This window comes from Canis lupus, chromosome 16, assembly GCF_011100685.1.
Source record: "Canis lupus familiaris isolate Mischka breed German Shepherd chromosome 16, alternate assembly UU_Cfam_GSD_1.0, whole genome shotgun sequence".
Lineage (NCBI taxonomy): Eukaryota > Metazoa > Chordata > Mammalia > Carnivora > Canidae > Canis > Canis lupus.
The window spans coordinates 41,902,864-41,925,738 of record NC_049237.1 but is presented as its reverse complement, the minus strand read 5'-3'; the positions used below and the strand labels follow the sequence as shown (position 1 = coordinate 41,925,738).

At 36.7% G+C, this 22,875-nt stretch overlaps 1 protein-coding gene across 5 annotated transcripts in view; it reads left to right on the top strand.

The window, feature by feature from the left end:
- The window catches only part of MTUS1 (microtubule associated scaffold protein 1), a 165,513-nt gene that overhangs the window by 82,590 nt on the left and 60,048 nt on the right, over nt 1–22,875 (top strand). For 4 of the 5 annotated variants that reach the window (XM_038560269.1, XM_038560268.1, XM_038560267.1 and 1 more), the window contains 2 exons: nt 7,647–7,781; nt 11,031–11,069. In XM_038560269.1, coding sequence (XP_038416197.1) covers nt 7,647–7,781; nt 11,031–11,069 — 174 coding nt within the window. Of the gene's footprint in view, nt 1–1,521; nt 1,727–7,646; nt 7,782–11,030; nt 11,070–22,875 lie in introns of those variants that run through there. The other variant, XM_038560270.1, reaches the window with a different exon arrangement.

Here is a 22,875-nt window from a genome sequence, read left to right as displayed (position 1 = left end):
GATTAAGTTTATAAGCCTAAAGCTTTCAAAATGAAATTTTTTTTTTTAACCTCAAGGAAAGCCTATGAGGAATTCTGTTTCCTGTGTTAATAAAATGATTGATTTAATTGAGCTATGTTTTTCCTGTTCGGTATTAGTATCTATTTGCTCATTTCCTCTTTAAAATTTCCTCACCAAACAACTAACAGATTTATTAATTTGAGCAGTTGTGGACTGTCAGTGTACAGGCACCACGACAGATGCTGTGAGGGATATGGGATATCAAAGAACTGGTCCATATCTAAAAGGTAGTTGAAGAGGATCATCACGTGAGTAACTAGAATACCGGATAAAACAGGATTATTGGGAGTGAGGTTGGAGAGGAGGGCAATTCGCTCTGCTTTAAGGAGGCATCAGTTTGTTTCTGGTGGAAGAACAAGGACAAAGCGGTCATAGTTCTTGAACCTTCTGGGTGTGGAGCGCTGTTACAGGGTTGCCATACATTCATTCTTTCTTTCTTTTCTTTCTTTTCTTTCTTTTCTCTCTTCTCTTCTCTTCTCTTCTCTTCTCTTCTCTTCTCTTCTCTTCTCTTCTCTTCTCTTCTCTTCTCTTCTCTTCTCTTCTCTTCTCTTCTCTTCTCTTCTCTTCTCTTCTCCTTTTCTTTCTTTCTTTTCTTTTCTTTTCTTCTCCTATAACTTCTACCACTGCCCTGACTATATACATGAGGTGAGCAAGGGAGGCTCAGAGAGGTTGTCGATGGTCCAGGGGGGCCCTCAGCCAGCGCGTGAGAGAAACAAGAATGTGAGCGTGTGGAGGACGAGGCATCCAACTCATGGCGAGTTCCTGAGCACGTTTCCGAGAGGCAGCAGTAGCTTGTCTCACAGGATAGTGAGGAGCCGTGTCCTGGAACTTGGGGAATATTAAAATGGGTCACTTAAAATTTTAAAAAGGTGACTGTCCGCTTATCATTTCACCTTTAAAGTTGTGGCATAACCTAAGAAAGGTTTGCGTGGAACCAGCAACGCTCTGTGACTTTGCCGAGGCCGCTCGCACGCGTGTTACCTTAAGGTTACTTCCCCTTGCAGCTTTCCCCGGGTGCGGCGTGAATTTTAAAAGCAAACCGGCGAAGCGGGCCGCCCAGTGTGCTCCCGGGGAGCCGGTGGCCGAGGGACGTGGCCCTTGGCTGCAGTCCCCGGTGCCCTGCCCGGCGCCTCCCAGGGACAGCCCTGTTGACTTGGCCACCGTTCCAGTTCTGTGTCTGACTCTCCGAAGGCGGTTGTAAAATGCTTTTGTCCCTTCCTTTTTGTCTCCTGACAAAGGAGTTTACCCTACACCCACAGAGCCTGTCTAGCGGCGATGTGTCCCCGTTGCAGATGAAGCATTGAAATCAATGAGTCTTTCTGAGTGTGATTTGCTAGCTGGTTTGATCTGTTCTGTGTAGCGCCTTGGAGCTTACAGACCCCCCCCCCCCCCCTAATTCACTAAGAGCAAGCATGAGGGTAGGGGAGTGAACATGGCTGCAGTTTTTCCTGCTTAAGATCGCTTTGATCTTTTTAAATGACTGTACCAGGAGGATTTCGCAGTTGTACAGAGACGGATATTTCTTCAAAAATATTTATCAATTCTACACTCACCCCACCGGCTGGCTCAGAGAGGCACTATGATGCTACCTTGTTGACACTGCTGGTCCTCGGATCCTACAGCCTTTGTATAGTTCCTTTGTTAGCCACGCTTACTGGGAAGAGAAGTAGGTCGCCGATTTCTGGTTTGATTCTTTTCTTTGTAAGCATGCTTGCATTTTATTCAATAAATGGATTTAGCATCTCTTGATTGTTATTTTTTTTTTTTTTATGACTTGTGATTTGTTGATGGCCATAATTGTGGGGCGTATTTAAATTTAAGTTGTGAATGGTTCTAATAGAGTCGATCTTATTCTAGATTTTTCTGTGTTTTTAGACTGTTAATATAATTCAGTGGTGTTGTCGATGTGCTGGGCACATGGAATTACCTTATTATTAAAGAGTCTTTGGCCTCATTTCTGATTAAATAACCAGTAGTTTTACGTGTGTTGCTTACAGTTGTGTGAGTATAGAAAAATATTTTTCTAGAATTCAAACCTCACATCTTTGATGATTTTACTCATTATAAGCAAAGATTTTAAAGATGTGTACCTTTTAAAGATCACCTTAAAACATGAAAAAATCATTTTGAATGGTCTTTTTTCTATTTCTGATAATGATGGGTCATGTGAGGAAATAATCTCTTGATCAGTTTTTTGGTACATATTGGGTTAAACATTTAAACCCCTTTCAAGAATGTATTCTTGCTTTGCTGCTCATTTCTTTGTGATGCGATACTGCTAGTGGCATCATTTAAGAACTTCTGAGATTGCACAGTGCTGTTGTAAAATGAGCAGCTGGTTCTTGGTACTTTGGAATCCTTTAGAAATTACCGAGTTATAAAACAAAAGACTAAATATATAAGAATAAATTTCTCTTTGGAGGTTTTAGCAGGTTCTTTCTGTGTATTCTTCTATGCATAGAACATTTAAAATTTAATGGTTTTCTTTTGGATATTAGCCTGAAATATTGCACAGTAGTTTCTATGTCAAATGTGCTCATGGATAGAGTTTAGACATTGATAAGCTCTCCGAGATTCAACTAAAGTCCAATTATTAAGATCATTGGCTAAAAATACATATTGTAGGTTTGGGGCTATTGTATAATTGTAGAAGCAGTCTTTAGCAAATGTGTAATTTTGCCCGCTTTGTGAACGTGAAATCCAAAGGCTTCCTTCTTCAACGCTGGCAAAAAACAAAAACAAAAACACTTATTTTTGAGAGACAGTTGATGGTGAGGGGGGAATTGCAAGAGATGCACACCAAAGCTGCTTGTACTCTTGGAATTGAGGCAAATAGAAGCATAGCTAAAGAAATGGAGTATTCTTTTACCTTCACCAGCCCTGGCTTAGCAGGTGTGCTATATAGAAAAGGGCGTTCACCTCAGACTCATCCTAGTTTTTCTGCTCACCCCTGGGAAGTTGAATTATCTTCCACTATCCTTAGCCTCGGGATCCTCACCTGATGAACGGGAGGGCAGTACTACATCATCTTAAAAATCCTTGCAGCAACAAATATTTCTGACCACTTCGATTTTCTTTACTACAATAAGACGGTGTCTGGTAGTATGGAAGGTGGGTGTTTGATTTGTTGGAGTGATCAAGCTGATAGAAGGGTTCTTCTTATTTACCCACAGTCTGATGGCAAGTGAGTATTGTCTCACCTGCCAACACAGGTCAGTTGGTCAGAAGTACCTGGAGTAGATCATTGAAAAGTTTATGTTTGACTAGGGATGTCTGCCATAGGTGCGGAAGGGGTGAGAGGCAGTGGATGTACTCTGGCCCTGTATTACATGCTTGATACTATGCCCATCCAAATGGACTACTTAAAAAGAAAATGCTATTATCTAGACCGGCATTAATTTTTTTTTCATTTTTGCAGTGTTTTTCTGGGGTGCAAATGAGACATTCTTGTTACTACACAGTTGAGTAACTTTGCTTTTAGAATTTGAAAGTGTAGATTTCAGTAGCGACTTGGTTTCAAGCCAGGTGGGCAGATGATCTGGCACAGTGGGTAGCATTACACAGATTGACAAAAAAAAAATTCAAGAAATAACAGAATGTTGGCTCTGTGTATAAACATAACTCAACGAACAAAACAAAAGCTAATGTTAACCAGATGCTAGAATGTACTATGAAATGTTAGTTTGCAAATAAGTCTGGTACAATGAGAAGCCCTTCTGTAATAAGAAAATAATTTCTTTTGCCTAGACTTCTCTGAGAATTTCTTTGTGTTCTCTTCAGATTCCATCATCTCCCTTACTCTTTTATTTTGTTTGAATCACATTTCGACCATGGGGAGATGAAACTAAGGATTCCAGAGAATCTATTATTTTGCCGTAATTGAGGCTGCTAGGACCAAAGCTCACAACAGAACAGGGGCAATTCTAAATTGTTATCACAGGTGCTGGGGCCTGGGTGACCACACGTGGGATATCATGTATTGATTCTACAGACAAACCGTCACCGAGGGGTGGTGGCCCGTGTAGCACTGTGTTGAGAATTCTGAGGATGCATGTGGCTTCAGTGGGACTATAATAGAAAACCTACAGTTCTTCCTTCCCATATAAGGAAAAGCCAGTCCTTCCTAATGTGTGTCTCCTTGACTTTCACACTGCTACCCCACTCACAACACTCTGGTCACAAGATGTGTGGCAGTTTTTACCACCACAAGCAAGTCATTAGACACCAGCTGGGTGGTCTGCTATCCTGACACCGTCTACCAGAGATGGCATCTGATTCCACAAGTTAAGGGCTCACCCCCTTCAGATGCCAGTCAGAAGTCCAGGTGACAACATGGACTTCTCACAAACCAGCTGTAGATGGAAGATTCCAATGACTCCTATCTGGGTATGATAAATTTGCTAGAGCGGCTTACAAAACTGAAGTACACATTTATTTACGTTTACCAACGTATTATAAAAGGATATAACAAGAGGATACAAATGAACATCAGAATGGAAATGATGCTAGGGGAAGGTATGCAGGTAGGGTGAAGAGTGTCCATCCCTCCACAGGTGTGCTACTCTCCCAGCACCTGCGCATGTCCACCAGCTCAGAAGCTCTCTGAACCCTATAGTTGGGGATTTTTCTGAAGGCTTCCATAAAAGGGCATGATTGATCATTAAATTCATTTTTAGCCCTTTTCCCTTCTAAAAAAAACGAAGAGCCGGACCGAAAATTCTAAGATTCTAATCATGGCTTGATCTTTCCAGTGACCAGCCTCTGTCCAGAAACCTACACAGAGTCACCTCATTAGACAAAAGCTACTCCTGTCACCAAAGAAATTACAAGGATTTCAGGAAATGTGTGTTAGGAATTAGGGGTAGAGGCCTGATATATATTTTCTATTATCTCATAGGTACTGACTACCATATTTGTTTATGAGGGCCCTGTGAGAGCATATGTACCATTTCCAAACTTGATTTTCAGACCCACTCATTATACATAGATGAAGGGATTCATAACTAGGCAGTGGCCAAGTCAGGGCCAGAACTGAAATATCATAGATCCCATTCCATTGATTGAAATTATGAGTTATGTTGGAACTTTTGCCACTAGAGTTTATCATTTGGATATAATAGCTCTGGACAAGGGGAAATTTAGATACCATCAGGATATCCAACCAGCTGTCATGTTAGGAACTGAAAGAGAAGGCAGGAGAAATATTTTCAGCATATTATGCCTCATAGAGAAATAACATTTTTCAAGTAGGGATTACTAGAAAGCAACGCACAAACAAAGAGTATTTAGGGAATTAAACGATGTGTAATTGTTGGTCATCAAAGTGTGTGCAGCTCAGTATAATATGTCCCCACCGTTAGTGAACTGGGAAAGACTGAAGGTGGGAAGTATGTGCCGTAGATGATCAGAAAGAGTATGTTAGTACGTGTGTGTGTATGTGTGTATGTGATTGTACCTAGTCAAACTCAGAAATTTTATCCTTGTGTATGGATTTTGACCCATGTTATGAAATTGATAGATCTGTTGTTGGGTCTAATATTCATGCTGAGCCTGAAGAGTGGCAGTTTGTTTCTGGGACAACACCTCCTGTCTCTGTGTGTGGCAGAGTCCAGGGATAGGAGTATTGTGCCTCTTGAGAAATTTGTGCTTTAGTAAAAATCATTTTAGTTTGTTCTTTGGAAACTGAGGTCTTTGTTTTTAAAGCTGAGAAATGAAAAGTATGAATGAATTTGGGAATCATACAATTTTTTATTAGGTCTATAAATTAAACTCAAACTTTTCAAAATCTGAAGAAGTGACTTATGATGTCGCTTATTATGATCATCAGTGCAGCTGATGAATTAAAAAAAACATTCCAAGAGGGGATCCCTGGGTGGCTCAGTGGTTTAGCACCTGCCTTCGGCTTAGGGCATGATCTTGGAGACCCGGGGTTGAGTCCCACGTCAGGCTCCCTGCATTGAACCTGCTTCTCCCCCTGCCTGTGTCTCTGCCTCTCTCGCCCTCTCTCTGTGTATCTCATGAAGAAATAAAATCTTTAAAAAAAAAAAAAAAAACAAGTTTCAAGAAAAGAAAGACAAAATCCGGATTGTTATAATACATGGTTAAGACCTTAACATGATTTACTTCTTTCTGGAATTTTGATTTAGCAAAAGCTAAATGCTATTGAAACCCAATATCCATTTTATATGAAAACCTTAAGATAGGTTTTTGATGAAATTTTGCTTCTGTTAAGACTGTGAAGTCCTATCCCATCCATCCTTTAAAAAGTATGTTGAATTTTATAGTAGTTGTATCTTCACTATTATCATTTATATTAGCTCCCTGTAATTTTAAGCTTGAGAAAAACCAAGTCTTTGGGTTCTGGAGAAAGAGAACTGGAAAGCAAAATAGGAAGTTGACAGATCTCTCAGTAGGAGGGAAGACTCTGTTGATATGACCTAATATTGGAAAGGTTACATGGTCACAGGAAGAAGGGACAGATGGTTCATTGTAGAGTGACTTGATGTCTTTACAGTTTAATTGTGGCATCTATAAACACTATTGTAGGAGTTAGGATGGTATAACCTAGCGAAAATTTCTGCTTTCAAATTTACAACAGTTATAAATAAAGTAGAATCTTACCCTTTTCTAATGTGAGATGAAGAATAGAATCAAGGTTGGTGATAAATGTATGATTATGTGTTGAATATTAGAATAGAACTGGATGCTTAGAACTAAGATTTGAACACCATTGAAAATGATGATAAAAAATCCAATCTGGGTTGGTGGCAGGGAGCTTAATCTTGAGAACCAGGTAGTGAATGAGTGCACCTGTAGATTTCCCCTCTGGCCCAGTGAGTCTATAGGTATATGAAAATGCCAGTGGTTTGTATGATTAGTAACAGAACATGGATAAAAAGATCAACTTTTATAGGAGAAGGGGACCAGAAAACTTTCCCCAAGTATTTTGGTTTGGATTTTTTTTTTCTTGGCTATGGAGAAGTGCTGGGTTTATGCTTGAGCATTGTGTAACATGGTGATCCCTTAGGAAAAACAAAACGGTAATGTTAAAAATCCTTATAGAAGCTAAACTTCTGGACAGTGTACTTTTTCAAAGATGACTTAGTTATAGAGAATGGTGAGTTTAGAATGGCGTTTTAAGGAAAGACTAATTTTTTAGTTGTTCCCACATTATTAACACAGTTGGCTGCCTGTGTTTATTATGTTAGATTATTGGCACATCTGCCTTGTCTTCTTGAAGATAGATGCTCTTCCTACCTGTACCTCGGGCATGCTTATTACATGGCATGGATGGCCATATAATTTATCTTCCAACTTTTATTGGGGATGAAAGCTCAACTGGACAACATATACTTCAAACTTGGATTATGCCAGGATGTATGGTTGCTTTGGTTGTAGCATTTACCTTGCATCCCTGAGGACAGGAGCTACATATTATCAATCATTACATTTCCAAGGTGCAGTAATGACTGGCACATTGTAGATGCTTAGAGAACACTTGTTGATTCATGGAGGAAGGAATACATCTTGGAAAGTTGATGCTCTATTTATCTATAAATAAAGTGCACTTTTCTGTTTTGTTGCAGCTGGTAATGCCGCTGTCATCAAGTACGAAGAAAAACCTCCCAAACCAGCATTTCAGAATGGTTCCTCGGGATCCTTATATTTAAAGCCTTTGGTATCCAGAGCTCATGCACACTTACTAAAAACTCCTCCGAAAGGTATGTTCCTCATTGCAGTGAAAAAAGGGAAGACAAGACTCTTTTAAGTCCTTACCTTGTAGAGAGTTAAATTTTGACAGCTAGGTTCGTGGTATATTGAACAGTTATTTACAGAGTCTCTCTGAAAAAAGACACGATACATTTTTACAGCAAAGGAACTCTTCTTCTGAGAGTGGGTAGGTTTTGTAGTTAAAACTTGACATATATAAATTAAGAGATAGAACACAAGTATAAGGTAAAAATAAATGAGACTTCCAGAATTAAATTATTCTAAGCTAGTGCTCTTGAACAGTGAGATAGAAATGCATAATTTACTTCCCACCTTTGGTCCAAGCCATGTTTTTTTTTTTTTTTTTTTTTTTCTGTTCTTTCCCTTGGTGTAGTACTCGGTAACTGCCGTGGCTATGAAGGACTTTCAGGTTTATAAAATATGTGGTATATACTTAATGTGCAGCTTTATCACCAAATCTCAAGTGCATCTGAAGCCCATTAGAAGTTGGATTCATGCTTAGGGAATTGAAAGACTGCTTAACTGAAAGAATTATGGATGACAAACTTGAGCTCTGATATGTGACCCATATTATAGGTAATGGTTCATTAGTTTTTTTTTTAGAAAAGTATTTTATTTATGCTACTTAGTAGATCTCAGCTACTGTAGTTACTCTAGGATATGTATGTCTTATCAGTAACAGGAAAAATATCTTCCAGTATTCCAATTTTAACAGGACAAAATTGCTTAGTTATAGAGTAAGAAACAATTAATGATTTTGGGGAGGAGGAGTTTAAAATATGTACGTACCCTACCCTGATATCTAGGTTAAGACCTATCTAATGAATTTTCTTGATTTCTCTTAGTCATAAAAACAAAGGAAAAACAGATTGCAAATATTTTCTTAATAGACAATTTCAATGAGAAAACAGTTTGATGAAAACAATGCAGTGGTTTGTGTAAGTGAGCTGACAGGGAGGCAAGAGAAGTATTCCAGCCTGGAACAGAGAACATCTTGTCAAATATGACTGAAGAATATCTGCCTCGATGACACCATGTACAAGAAGTAATTAGACTTTTATATATCTCAGTTTTACCTTATGTTCAAGGGAAATACAAGTCAGCAGGTTATGATCCTGAGTTGTAGTTAAGGACCCCCTCTTTTTTTAGCCTGTATGAATTAGCCTTTTGATTTGGCAATTCCTCTACTTTTAACAATGACTGAATGTGTCAGTACCCACAGTGGTACACACTCGCTCACTTTAATGTCCAGGAAAACAGAGAAGCAGACAGAGTCCTCTTTCATTCCATCAACCACAGATAGCTGTTGCATTCCTTCCACTTTTCTCAGGGTGCAGCGTGTACACTCTGCTCTTTTTATTGTGTGGCGTATCACAAAAGCTGCTTCCTTTTTGATGGCTATGACCTACTCTGTTTTCCAATTCCATAAGTTCCTGGACTATTTCTGACTTTTACTGTGGCACATAACACTGAGAGGAACAAACATCTCTTGAGTGTAAGCATTCCTCCTTTCTGATTCTAGTTAGTTCTGATGGGATATCTCTGAAAGAGGAATTACTGGTTAAACTGTATGAATCTTTTTGAAATTGTTAATATGTTACTCAGCACTTTTCCAGAAAGGTTTAATCTCTCACGGCAGTGTGAGAGTGTCCATTGCTATTCATCCTTCTCCACGTGTGTGAATCTATGTAAAGAATCCTATGATAACTTGAGGTTAATCACCTAGTAATACATATCCGTGCTTTCTCTTTTCTACACCATTGAAGAGAAAATAGGCATAAATACTGGCAAAAAGATTCTTCAGTGTACCAGCAGGTTATTATCTGTGCATGGTCTTAAATACGTTTCTAGTACATCAGATGACCCATTGCTGGGAAGACATTCTTCCTGGAATCACATCAGTATGTGAATCTACAGGTTTTATTGACAATAATAAAGTCCTAATATTTACACAAACACCAGTAACTAAAAAGAGATGTCATACTTTGATGCTAAATAACTTCAGAGAATTGGGACTTTGATTCCACTGACAACTTTATGGAATAGAGTTGCTTGTCTTGCTATTGAATTTGAAAGCTTTTATATAATCACAAAGATTTTACTTGACTGAGAATGAATGATTTTTATTTATAATGGCCACATATTTTTTTTTAGAAGATTGATGATTGAGAAAAAGAAATGCTAGGGGAGGGGCTGGGGGAGGGGGGTAGAGAGAATCTCAACAGGCTCCTAAGCATGGAGCCTGACACGGGAACTCTGAGATCATAACCTGATCTGAAACCAAGAGTCAAAAAAGAAAAAAAAAAAAAGAAACCAAGAGTCAGACACTTAACCAACTGAGCCACCCAGGTGCCCCTTGATGGCCACATATTTAAGAGATTCACATATTTAAGAGATTATGGTCTCTGTAAAATTCTATAGATAGAATGTGGCAGCTATTCTAACAATCTACAGATTACTCGTTACATAATTTTACATAATTTCCAGATTATGCTCTGGAAATGACAATTTCTGGTCAAGTAGAAGCATTCCTAGTTTTCTTCTAGTGACGTATCTTTGTAGCCCTGTATGTATTACCACCACCACTTGTATTTTTTGCCATATTTGTTAATGTATAATTAACAAAATTGTAATACTTATGGTGGTTTGATAGACATACACATTGCAAAAGGATCCCCTAGTTATGTTTCATATTGTGTCAATTTGGAGAAAAAGTTTCAGTATTTTTTCCTTCATAGCTGAATAGCAGGTGAATTGGATTTAATGGCTGGCAGTTTTAGAAATCACACACTAGTCGCTGTCTTTCATAAATACCCTGCTTTTTTGCTCTGTCAGCAGTGGGATAGCATAAACTGTGTAATATGTGTGTAAATTCAGTACGGTTAACATTTGTACTCCAGCTGTTCTTGACTGAAAAAATACTTTAGTTTTCATATCATATTTAATTTGTGACAGTGAATTCATATCACCCTTAAACTAACATCCTGATGTTATTTGGAATATCATTTTATACCTAGAGTGTACTTGATAAAGTTGGTTGTATTTCAGTGGTATTTCTCATCTGGAACCTAAAATGTAGACAGTGGATTGTTTTTGAAAATACTTTCTTTGTTTTGAAAATATTTTTGTTTTGTCTTTTGTGTAGAAAATATTTTTTTAGAAAATATTTTTAAATGGCTAATTTTTGTGTGATATTTTACTTAAAATGTGTATTTTACATTTTTTTTTTTATTTTTTAGGTCCCGCAAGAAAAAACCTATTTACAGCTTTTAATGTGGGTAAGTGACAACTTTAAATATGGAAGGAGAAAAAAGAATCTTTTTGTAAAGTCATGTTATTGTTGCAAGTATTTAGGTGTATTTACAGTGATGATTTTCACTATTTTTGCTTAAAAATTGAAAGAATTTCAGGCTTGTGGCATGAATTTAACTGCTGATGACTTGGACCAGAATAGTTTAAAATTTGGTCAACATGATTAACAGCTATTGGATGCAAAAGGACATTTTATTAATAACAGATAATTTTAGATTTTTAAAATTATTTTTAAAAATGTGATCTAAAGTGGAGAATATACTTTTTCACAATAAATGCTCTTTTAAAATTGTATAGTCTTCCATTGCTAAACCTTAGCATCAGGTTTTAACACCTTTTAACAGTTCACCTTAACATTTTTCTGTTCTTTTTTATACTTCTGAACAAACTTGCATCTGTCCTTAAAACAGCTTCACCCATTTGAAGCACTACTGGGAATCTAAAAGTTTTGTCTCTTGAAAAGCCTTAAAAACTCATAAAATGTCTTTACTACAGTTCCTGTATTTGATCGAGGCTAACCAGGTCCCCATATACTACTGCATTCTCTAATTTATTATTTATTCATAAGACAGTTATGTGGTTTCTAAATGCATTGAAGGTTAGAACAACAATTTAAAAGGGAGAAAGGTTTTGTAGTACACTGACTATGGTTTACCATGCTTGTGACAGTGTTGAGTGCTACGGATAAAATGGTGAGCCAGAAATGAACAAGGCCCTTTTCTTCAGGAAGCTCGCAGGAGGTATAAATTTGTGAGGCACTGTATTTAGGCAGTAATTTAAGAAAATAGGATTGATATATTAATGTAGGGAATAACTAATATGCTTGATGTTTCAAAATTGTGTCCAGTTTCTCAGCTTAAACAGGGATGCGTGAGGGAATTATATCACAATTTGTTAACCTTTTGTAACTTCTTAAAGCTAGAGAAGACTCAGCCATCCAGAGTGATTTAAATTCTTTTTCTTTTTAATTTATTTTTTATTGGTGTTCAATTTACTAACATACAGAATAACCCCCAGTGCCCGTCACCCATTCACTCCCACCCCCGCCCTCCTCCCCTTCTACCACCCCTAGTTCGTTTCCCAGAATTAGCAGTCTTTACGTTCTGTCTCCCTTTCTGATATTTCCCACACATTTCTTCTCCCTTCCCTTATATTCCCTTTCACTATTATTTATATTCCCCACATGAATGAGAACATATAATGTTTGTCCTTCTCCGATTGACTTACTTCACTCAGCATAATACCCTCCAGTTCCATCCACGTTGAAGCAAATGGTGGGTATTTGTCATTTCTAATAGCTGAGTAATATTCCATTGTATACATAAACCACATCTTCTTTATCCATTCATCTTTCGTTGGACACCGAGGCTCCTTCCACAGTTTGGCTATCGTGGCCATTGCTGCTATAAACATCGGGGTGCAGGTGTCCCGGCGTTTCATTGCATTTGTATCTTTGGGGTAAATCCCCAACAGTGCAATTGCTGGGTCGTAGGGCCAGAGTGATTTAAATTCTAAAGGTCCCCAGTGGCATGAGTTCAAATATATTCTTACTAAACTTTTTCTAATTAAAAATACACAAAAAGGGGATCCCTGGGTGGCGCAGCGGTTTGGCGCCTGCCTTTGGCCCGGGGCACGATCCTGGAGAACCGGGATCGAATCCCACGTCGGGCTCCCTGCATGGAGCCTGCTTCTCCCTCTGCCTATGTCTCTGCCTCTCTCTCTCTGTGTGTGACTATCATGAATAAATAAATAAAATCTTTAAAAAAAAATACACAAAAAGTATCCTTATACACATTGAGATTTTTATTTTCTTTTGTTTTAAATTTCTGGCACATCCTGGTATTTAGGAGAAAAAGAGAGCTAATGTGCTTTAGAATGATTTTATGTTAGAAAATCAGGTAACTTTTAATAGGAAGCTAGATGGTATGATAACTCTGTTTAACTGAGAAACTTCCAGAATGTTTCCCAAAGTGACTGCACCATTTTACATTTTCACCACCATGTATGAGGGGTCCAGTTCCTTCACATTCTTACCAACACTTGTTTTTATCTTTCTTTATTATAACCATTTTAATGGGTATGAGGTGGTATATCTCACTATGGTTTGGGGTTTTTGTTTTGTTTATTTGCATTTCCCTGATGGCTAATGGTATTGAGCCATTTGTATGTCCTCTTTGGGAGAAATGTTTATTCAAATCCTTTGTCCATTTAAAAATTACTTGCACTGTTGAATTGTAGGAGTTCTTTATATATTCTGGATACCAGATCCTTATCAGAAAATGATTTGCAAATATTTTTCCCTACTCTTTCGGCTTTTTCAATAGTGTCATTTGAAGCACTAATATTTCCAATTTTGATGAGGTCCAGTTACTTGATTTTTTCTTTTATTGCTTAGGCTTTTGTTGTATTTTTTAAATTGAAGTAGAGTGGATATACAATATTAGTTTCAGGTATATAATGGAATGAGCATTTATATACATAGCCAAATGGTCACCACGATAAGTCTAGTTACCATCTAACACCATACAAAATTATTAATACATTATTGATTGTATTCCCAATGCTGTACTTAACATCCCTGTGACATATTTATTTTATAGCTGCAAGTTTGTACCTCTTAATCTCCTTCCCCTATTTGCCCATCCCCCCACCACCCTATTCTCTGGCAACCACCATTTTGTTCTTTTATAGTTGACCCCAGATCAACATGGGTCCACTTTAAGACTTTTTTCAATAAATACAGTACAGTAGTGTAAATGTGTTTTCTTATGATTTTCTTATTAACATTTTTTCTCTAGCTTACTCCATTGTAAGAATATAATATATAATATAGCATACAAAATATGTGTTAATAAACTCTTTAGGTTATCGGTAAGGTTTCCAGTCAACAGTAGGCTAATAGGTAAGTTTTAGGGGAGTCAGAAGTTGTATACAGATTTTTGCCTGGGAGATTGTCAGCACTCCTAACTCCTGGATTTCTTAAGGGTCAACTGTATTTACCATCTATCTCTTTTGTTCATTTCTTGTTTTTTAGATTCCACATATAAGTGAAATCATCTCTACCTGTTTGACTTGTTTCTCTTAGCATAATACCCTTTAGGTCCATCTATGTTGTCGCAAATGGCAAAATTTCATTCGTTTTATGGCTAATATTCCATTGTATATCTATACCATGTACTCTTTAGCCATTTATTTATTGATGGACATGTAGGTTACTTTCATACTTGACTATTGCAAATAATGCTGTACTGAACATAAGGGTGCATGTATCTATTCAAATTAGTGTTTTTATGTCCTTCAAATAAATATCCAAAGGTGGAATTGCTAGATTGTATGGTATTTCTATTTTAAAAAATTTTTTTTTATTGGAGTTCAATTTGCCAACATATATAGTGGTATTTCTATTTTTTATTTGTTGAGGAGTCCACCATACCATTTTCCATAGTGGCTGCATCAGTTTATATTCCCACCAGTGGTGCATAAAGGTTTCCTTTGCCTCACATCCTCACCTATACTTGCTATTTCTTGTCTTTTTGATAATAGCCACTCTGATGGGTGTAAGATACTGTCTCATAGAGGTTATGATTTGTATTTCTCTGATGGTTAGTGACATTGAGCATTTTTTTCATGTATCTGTTGCCCATTTATAATATGTCTTTGGGGGAAAATGTCCAGTTTCTCTGCCCATTTTTTAAAATTTTTTTATAAATTTATTTTTTATTGGTGTTCAATTTGCCAACATATAGAATAACACCCAGTGCTCATCCCATCATCTGCCCGTTTTTTAATTGGACTCTGATTTTGTTTTCATTTTTGGTGTTGAGTTGTGTAAGTTTTTTATATATTTTGGATATTAACCCTTTATTGGATAGATCACTTGCAAGCATCTTCTTTCATTCAGTGGGTTGTCTTTTAATTTTTTAATGGTTTCCTTTGCTGTACAAAAGCTTTTTAGTTTGATACAGCCCTAATTGCTTATTTTTTCTTTTATTGTCCTTTGCTGAGGAGACAGATCCAAAAAATATATATATACTGTTAACGCTATATATATATTTTTTAGTTTTATTGTTTCAGGCCTTACATTTAGTTCTTTAATCCATTTTGAGTTGATTTTTCTGTATGATATATAAAAAAAAGGGGGGTCCAGTTTTATCTTTTTGCTAGTAGTTATCCAATTTTCCCAACACCATTTATCGAAGAGACTGTCTTTTCTCCATTATATATTCTTGCTTCTTTTGTTGTAGGTATTGACCTTATAGACATGGGTTTAGTCTGGGCTCTCTGTTCTTTTGATCTATGTTCATTTTTTGCCAATACTATACTGTTTGACTACTAGCTTTGAAATATAGTGTGAAATCTGGGAGTGTGATACACCCAGTTTTGTTTTTCTTTCTCAAAATTGCTTTGGCAAGGTATTTTGGGTCTTTTCCGGTTCCAAAAAAATTTTAGGATTCTTTGTTCTAGTGCTGTGAAAAATCCTATTGGTGTTTTGTTAGGGATTGCGTTCAATTGCTTTGGATGGCATGGGCATTTTAACAATATAAATCCTTCCTATCCATGAGTATGGTTTATCTTTCTATTTATATGTGTCATCTTTGATTTCTTTCATCAGTGTCTTACAATTTTCAGAGTGCCAATTTTTTATCTCTGGTTAAATTTATTTCTAGGTATTATGAATGGAATTTCTCCTTCATTCCTTTTTCTGATAGTTTTTAGTATATAGAAGTGCAACAGATTTCTGTGTATCAATTTTGTATTCTGCAACTTTATTAAATTCATTAATTCTAGTAGTATTTTTGTTTTCGGTGGATTTTTAGGGATTTCAGTGCATAGTATATGTCCTCAGTCTCTTCCTTACCAATTTAGATGCCTTTATCTTTTCTGTTGGCATGTCTAGAATTTCCAAAACTACGTTGAATAGAAGTGATGACCATGAGCATTCTTGTCTTACTCATGCTCTTAGAGGAAAAGCTTTTAGCTTTTCACTGTTGAGTATGATGTTACCTGTAGGTTTATCATATATGGCCTTTATTTGTGAGGTATATTCCCTGTATACTCATTTTGTTGAGAATTTTTATCATAAAAGGTTGTTAAATTTTGTCAGGTGCTTTTTCTGTATCTATTGGGATAATCATATTTATCTTTCATTTTGTTAAGGTGATGTATCATGTTGATTTGTGGATGTTCAACCATCATTGCACCCCTGGAATAAATCTCACTTGATCATGGTGTATGATCCTTTTAATGTATTGTTGAATTTGGTTTCCTAACCTATTGTTGAGGATTTTTGCATTGATTTTCACCAAGAATGTTAGCCTGTAAATTTCTTACAGTGTTTTTGTCTGGTTTTGGCATCATGGTTTTGGTAGAATTCACATGCCAAGCTGTCTCGTCCTCAACTTTTATTGGGAGCTTTTTGATTACTGATTCAATTTCATTAGTAGTAATTGGTTTATTCAGATTTTCTATTTCTTCCTGATTCAGTCTTGGAAGATTGTATATTTATAGGAATTTATCCATTTCTTCTAAATAATTCAGTGTTTTGGCATATAATTGTTCATTGTAGTGTCAGTTGTAATTTCTCTTTCATTCTGACTTTATCTGGGTACTCTTTGTTTTTCTTGAAGTGTCTGGCTGAAGGTTTATCAGTTCTTATATTTTCAGTGAACCAGCTCTTACTTTCAGTAATTTTCCCTTTGTTTTTAAAATCTATATTCCCATTTATTTCTCCTTCTGGGACCCCACAATACAAATGTTAGTCTGCTTGATATTATCTCATAAGTTTCTTAAACTATCCTCATTAAAAACATTTTTTTTTCTTTGTGCTGGTGAGCTTGGATCATTTCTACTCCTCTGTCTTCTAGATCTGTCTTCCAGAACACCAATCCATTTTTCTGCATTCTCTAATCTGCTGCTGATTCTCTCTAGTGTATTTTCATTTCAGTTATTGTATTTTGAGCTATGATTGTGGGTTTTTTTTTTAAATGTTATCTATCTCCATATTGAAGTCCTCACTCTGTTCCTCCATATTTCTCTGGTGTTAGATGAGTTTTATTTAGGCTTAGGACTGTGATCTCTTATCAGGTAGATGGCTTATCTTTGTTTCATTTAGTTCTTTTTCTGAGGTTTTGTCTTGTTCTTTTGTTTAAAAACCTATTCCTGTCTCATTTTGTCTATCTGTGTTTGTTTCTATGTATTCAGTAGATCAGCTATGTCTCCTGATCTTGAAGGATTGGCTTTATATAAAAAGTGTCCTCTGGCGCCTGGAAACACAATATCCCACCGCCCCAAGTCCCCCAGCATCAGAAGCAGGTGCTCCATGGTGTTTTCTTTTTTGGGCTATGTGTTCATTCCCCTTTCACTGGATCACTACTCTTGTGGACAAACTGGTGGGTGGAGCTGGTCTCTCTCCAGTTCCTGGCAGGAGCTGCTTTAGCTTCATGCTGTCTGAGGCTACTTGCTAGATGTTGCAGATAAAAACTCCTTGATACATTGCGGGGGAGGGGGGCGGTTGTCCCAACTGGGATCTCCTGCTGGGTGAGGTAGACCTAGTAGGCTGGAGGTGTGTTTTCTGTTATGGGTATGTTGAGCAGGGCACATCCACAGAGGGGTGCTGGGGTAGCCAAGTGGTGCTAGTAATATAGAGGGAGAATGTCAGAAATGGTACCCACCAGTGTTAGGCTAGCTAGTTAGGAGGGCAGAAAAATGGTACCTGCTAGCATTTCTGCCCCAGAGAAAGTTCCTGCAGATCCCTGCACCTTTGGCACATGCCCTAAAATCAGTCAGCACATCTCTTTCATATATAGCCCAGGTGTTTCTCAAACTGCTGCTTTGATGTGTCTCAGATCAAGTAAGTTTGTGTGCAGGCCTTTTAAGAATGGAGTCTTGGTTTTCTGCAGCCCTCCAGCTCTCTCAGAGTTAAGCCTCATTGATTTTCAGTGAGGGACTCATTTCTTGGTACCAGGATCCAGGGCTGGAGGCTTGAATGCCTTGCTCGTCAGGGAGGATCTCTAGGGCAATCCCTCCTGCTTGTGTATTGTTGTGCTGGAGGTATGGATCCCATACAAACTGTCTCTCTGCCTCTCCTACCCATCTTGATCTTGCTTTTCCTTTATATCTTTGTGGAAGAGCTGTTCTACTAGTCTTAAGGGCATTCTCTGGAAAGTTGTACATGTAGTTGAAGCCTTGGTGTGTCTGGGGGAGGAGGTAAGCTCAGGATCCTCCCGTTCGGCCACCTTCATCCTCTCTCTGATTTTGATGTTCTGTGGAAGAAGCCATTGATTGATGCAAGGTTTATGCCTATGTTTTCTTATAACATTTTTATACTTTAAGCTCTTCAGCTTAGGACTGTGATCCATTTTAAGTTAATTTTTGTAAATGAAGTGGAGGGTCCATCTTCATTCTTTTACACATAGATATCCAGTTGTTCCAGCACCACTTGTTGAAAACAGTAGTCTTCCCCTCATTGAAATGTCTTGGCACTTTTGTTAAAAATAGTTGCCTGTAAATGTGAGGATTTATTTCTGTATTCTCAAATCTATCCCATGGATCTATGTGTCTCTCTTTGCTAATACCACACTGTTGATTACTGTGGTATATAATAAGCTTTTGACATCAGGAAGTGTGAATTTTCTTACTTGTTCTTTTTCAAGATTCTTTTGGTTATTCTGGGTTCCTTGAATTTCTATGTGAACTTTTGAATCAGTGTCCATTTCTGCAAAGAAGTCAGCTGGGATTTTGCGAGACATTGCATTGGATCTGTAGATGAATTTGTGGAGTGTTATCATTTTTACAATATCATGTTTTGATCTTCTTTAGTTTCTTTCAATAAGTTCTTTTGTGAATATTTGTATGCAACTTTCCTATGCTTTGGAAGGTGCTATTGATATTGGTCACAATAAAAGTGCTGGTTAAATCAATGTAATATGCTAATCTTAATCTCAATTAAATCTGAAATATGGAAAGACATTCTTCATGTCTCAATTCTATATGTAAACTGTTATAAAGGATATTTTTTTCTGAGAGGCATAGTAAATAATCCCAGTATATTATTCCCTTTCTACAATAAACTATTTGCGTTAGACTTTTCTACAATAAACTCTTTGCGTTTTTCCTTTTTACAATGTTGGACTAACATCATGCCATATTTCCAAAGCATATCATTGACCCTTGATGCATCAGTAACCCTTGACAAGTGTGGTTATCAGATTGGCAAATTAACTCCTGATTAAATGAGAAAGGAAGTGGAAAATAGGAATCAGATTGTGGTTTTCTTTGGCAAAGCCTTTATCTATGGAGTAGAAATGAGGGATATGATAGAGAATTCTTGTCTCCAATTAACCCTTAATAACTAATGTTATAATAATTGCAGTGGGGAAGATTTTTTAAGGTATCTGGATAGCAGTTTAATCTATATTATGTGGTATAAACATGTATTTTTCAAAATTCATAAACATGATTTTCCATTTTTCCCCCTGGCTGATGGTTACTTATTATTTAAGACTAACCTAGCATTATGATGAGCCCACTGAGGAAAAGTCAGTGTTTTGGCTTTTGGAGAAACATCTTTGATTTTAAGAAGTGGTATCCAAGTAGCCAATGACTTTGGGTGGATCATGTAACCTCTCTGATAATAGTTTTCTGTGTAATTGAAACGAATGATCACTAAGGTTTCTCTCTGCTATAGTATTCTATGACTACAAAGCACCTTGACCTTCCTTATATTCTGCTTGCAAATGCTCTTTTAGATGATACAGAAGACAATGTTCCACACGCAAACATGTTCCTCTGAGCATTAAATTTAAAATAATTATACCATGGCTTTGAGATAGTTTTTTTTTTTTTTAGCAACAAATAGTTGTGAAGATTAATCTGGCCATCTCTTCATATTTTGTTTTAGTAAAATGGTCACTTAATTGTAGAAGTTTGCTAAATTCTAAAAAGTTTAGCATGTAGAGGTTTAAACATCAACCCAATAGTTTTTTTAAATTTGTGATTTTAAATAAATCCAGATAACTTTATGTCCTGTTTTGTTACTTAACATGAGTAATCACTTCTATTGACTATTACATTTAGCAAATGCAGAAATTTTTAACTATTCCTCTTGAATATTTGAGACACCTCTATCACATAAATGATTCTATGATGGACAAGTCTCTCTTTCAAAGTTTGGGGAAGTTTCTTGAGATAGATTCTTAAAAGTAGTTTAAACAAATCAATACCTTTGCATATCTTATAGTTATTTCACTCAAGTGAATTACTTTCTAAAATCTCCATATACCTGTATACCATGATTGCAACAGAAGACTGTTGGCTTCACTATACTCTGGTTAACATTGGGTATTATTTTTAAATTGTGGCTAATGTAATAATTGAAAGCTATATGTCACTGTTTTAGTTTAACTTTTCAACAGTTACTTCAGACACTTCCATTATCTCATTAGGCAATAAAGAGGAGCAGAAAGAGAATAAACTTTTGAGGCATTGAATATTGGATTGAATCTTGGTCCTGTCACATTCTTTTTGTGTCCTGACCTTAGGCTGGTTTCCAAGCCTCTCCAAGTCTCAGATTTCTCATTTGGGAATATGAGAATGTTATAGGAATAATTCCCAGTATAAAAGTAATTTTGGCTTCATAGAATTTTTGTATAAAAAGCTCTCAAATGGTAGCTGCTTCTGGGGCTAGGGATCGTGATAATGATAACCCTTTCCATTGCTTAGGGTTCTAGTGACTTATTCTGAGTTCTTTTGCAGATGTTTAATTATTCTCAAAGCAAGTAGGAAAAAACACCTAAAGTCAAGAACCATCCTCCTGGGATCTAGCTGCTGTAATTTATTTAAAGAATCTGATGCTAAAAGATTTTAGCCAACATTGATTCTAAATAAAACATGGTTTTAGAAGGAAGATGTCCCACATACCACATACTATAATTACCTTGGTTCTACCACACATTAAAGCTGTTTGGGATACCAAAGCATGAGAGATGTATTTATCCAGTCCCCTGAGTGTTTTACACAAGATCATCAGGCTCAGGAGCCACAGTGTCTGCCTTGGAGACTGGAAAATGCACTGCTCTCTGCATACCCATTTACTAAATACAGCACAGGAGGATAAGGTTGCTTTTTTGTATCCCTTATTTCCAAGTGTTAGGAAACAGTTGAGAGTTGGAAACCTGCTCTGATGAGGTAATACTCACATAGCCAGCATTTCCTCTGGTGAGAAAAGGGATGAGCCTGTCTTTCACTGTTGGTTTATGATTATAACTTTTATCCTACTTAAAAAGCAGATTTTGTTTTGATATGTGATAAATTTAGTGTTTCACATCAAAGTGTGGATTATTTAGCAACTCTTGTTGGGACACAAAGGGTCTCTTTTCAGGAGGAGCTAGATTCCCACTTTACATACTACATACAAATATAGTCCATATTGATGGAAGTTTTAAACAAAAAAATAGGATGACGAGAAACACTAAGAATATCGACTTGGAAGAAAAGACCTCTTCCAGGAACATTAGTACAAAAGAAAAGATTAATAATTATGACAACAAAAGTTTTAGACTTCCCTTTTGTCAAAAACATTGTAAACACAGTGATGGACGCTAACCATAAGTAAATTTATTGTAGTGATCATTTTTCAATCAATACAGGTATTGAATTATATTGTACACTTGAAACTAATATGTTCTGTGTTGGTTATATCACAAAAATTATAAGCAATAATAGCAAACAACAAACTGGGATGGCACATGTAACACATTCCATATTTCAAACCAGCAAGTAAAGATGACCCCAGCAATAGACAAATAAATGGACAGACACAAAAGAAAAAAACATGAAAAAGTTTACAAATGGCTAATTAAAATAATGTGCTAACAATGCTTGTGTGTTTTTAAAACTAATATTGGTTTTGGTGTATGAGTGAGGACCAGGTACCACACACATAGTACTGAGGCTGTATAAATTATAACAGCCTTTCTGGAGGTACTATGGGGGTATAAAAAAGTCTTCTACTGGGCAGCCTGGGTGGTTCAGTGGTTTTGCGCTGCCTTCAGCCCAGGGCCTAATCCTGGAGACCTGGGATCGAGTCCCATGTCAGGCTCCCTGCATGGAGCCTGCTTTTCCCTCTGCCTCTTTCTCTCTTGTGTCTCTCATGAATAAATAAATAAAATTTTAAAAAAGGCTCCTACCCAGGAATTCCTTTTATCAGAATTGTTTAAAGTGAAAATACTGATTTTTTAAAATTGCCTTTCAAAGTTGTTTAGAAGGGGAGAGGGAATTGGAAACAACCTGAATGATTTCAGCAACACCTGTTTAAGTTAAACCACTTGTTGAAATTATGTTCACTGACATTTCAGTGACATTTTTGAAGCCACTAAAGCAATATATAAGAGGTAGCTAATGCCTTGGAAAGATAGGAAGTTTTTAAATATACTAAGTTTATTAAGTTTGTGTTAAGTTCAAAAATTGGTTACAGAGCACTATAATGTATAGGTAATTTCACTTCTATTTTTTAAGAAATATTCTACAGTGAAGACGGGTTTTTGTTTTTAAAAACATTTTACATGGATAAAACATAACAGCTTTCATTTTTTGGAGATCAAAGAAATAGTAGGCAATGTCACTGGTCTTGGAGAACTTATAGTCTTATGGGTAGACAGAAACTAATTTTTCTTTCTAATAGTTTTATGTGAATTTTAAAATATTCATAATATAGGCATTCCTCTTCCTACTAAGGAAGAGGACATTGTGGAAAAATTGGACCCTGAGTTGAAT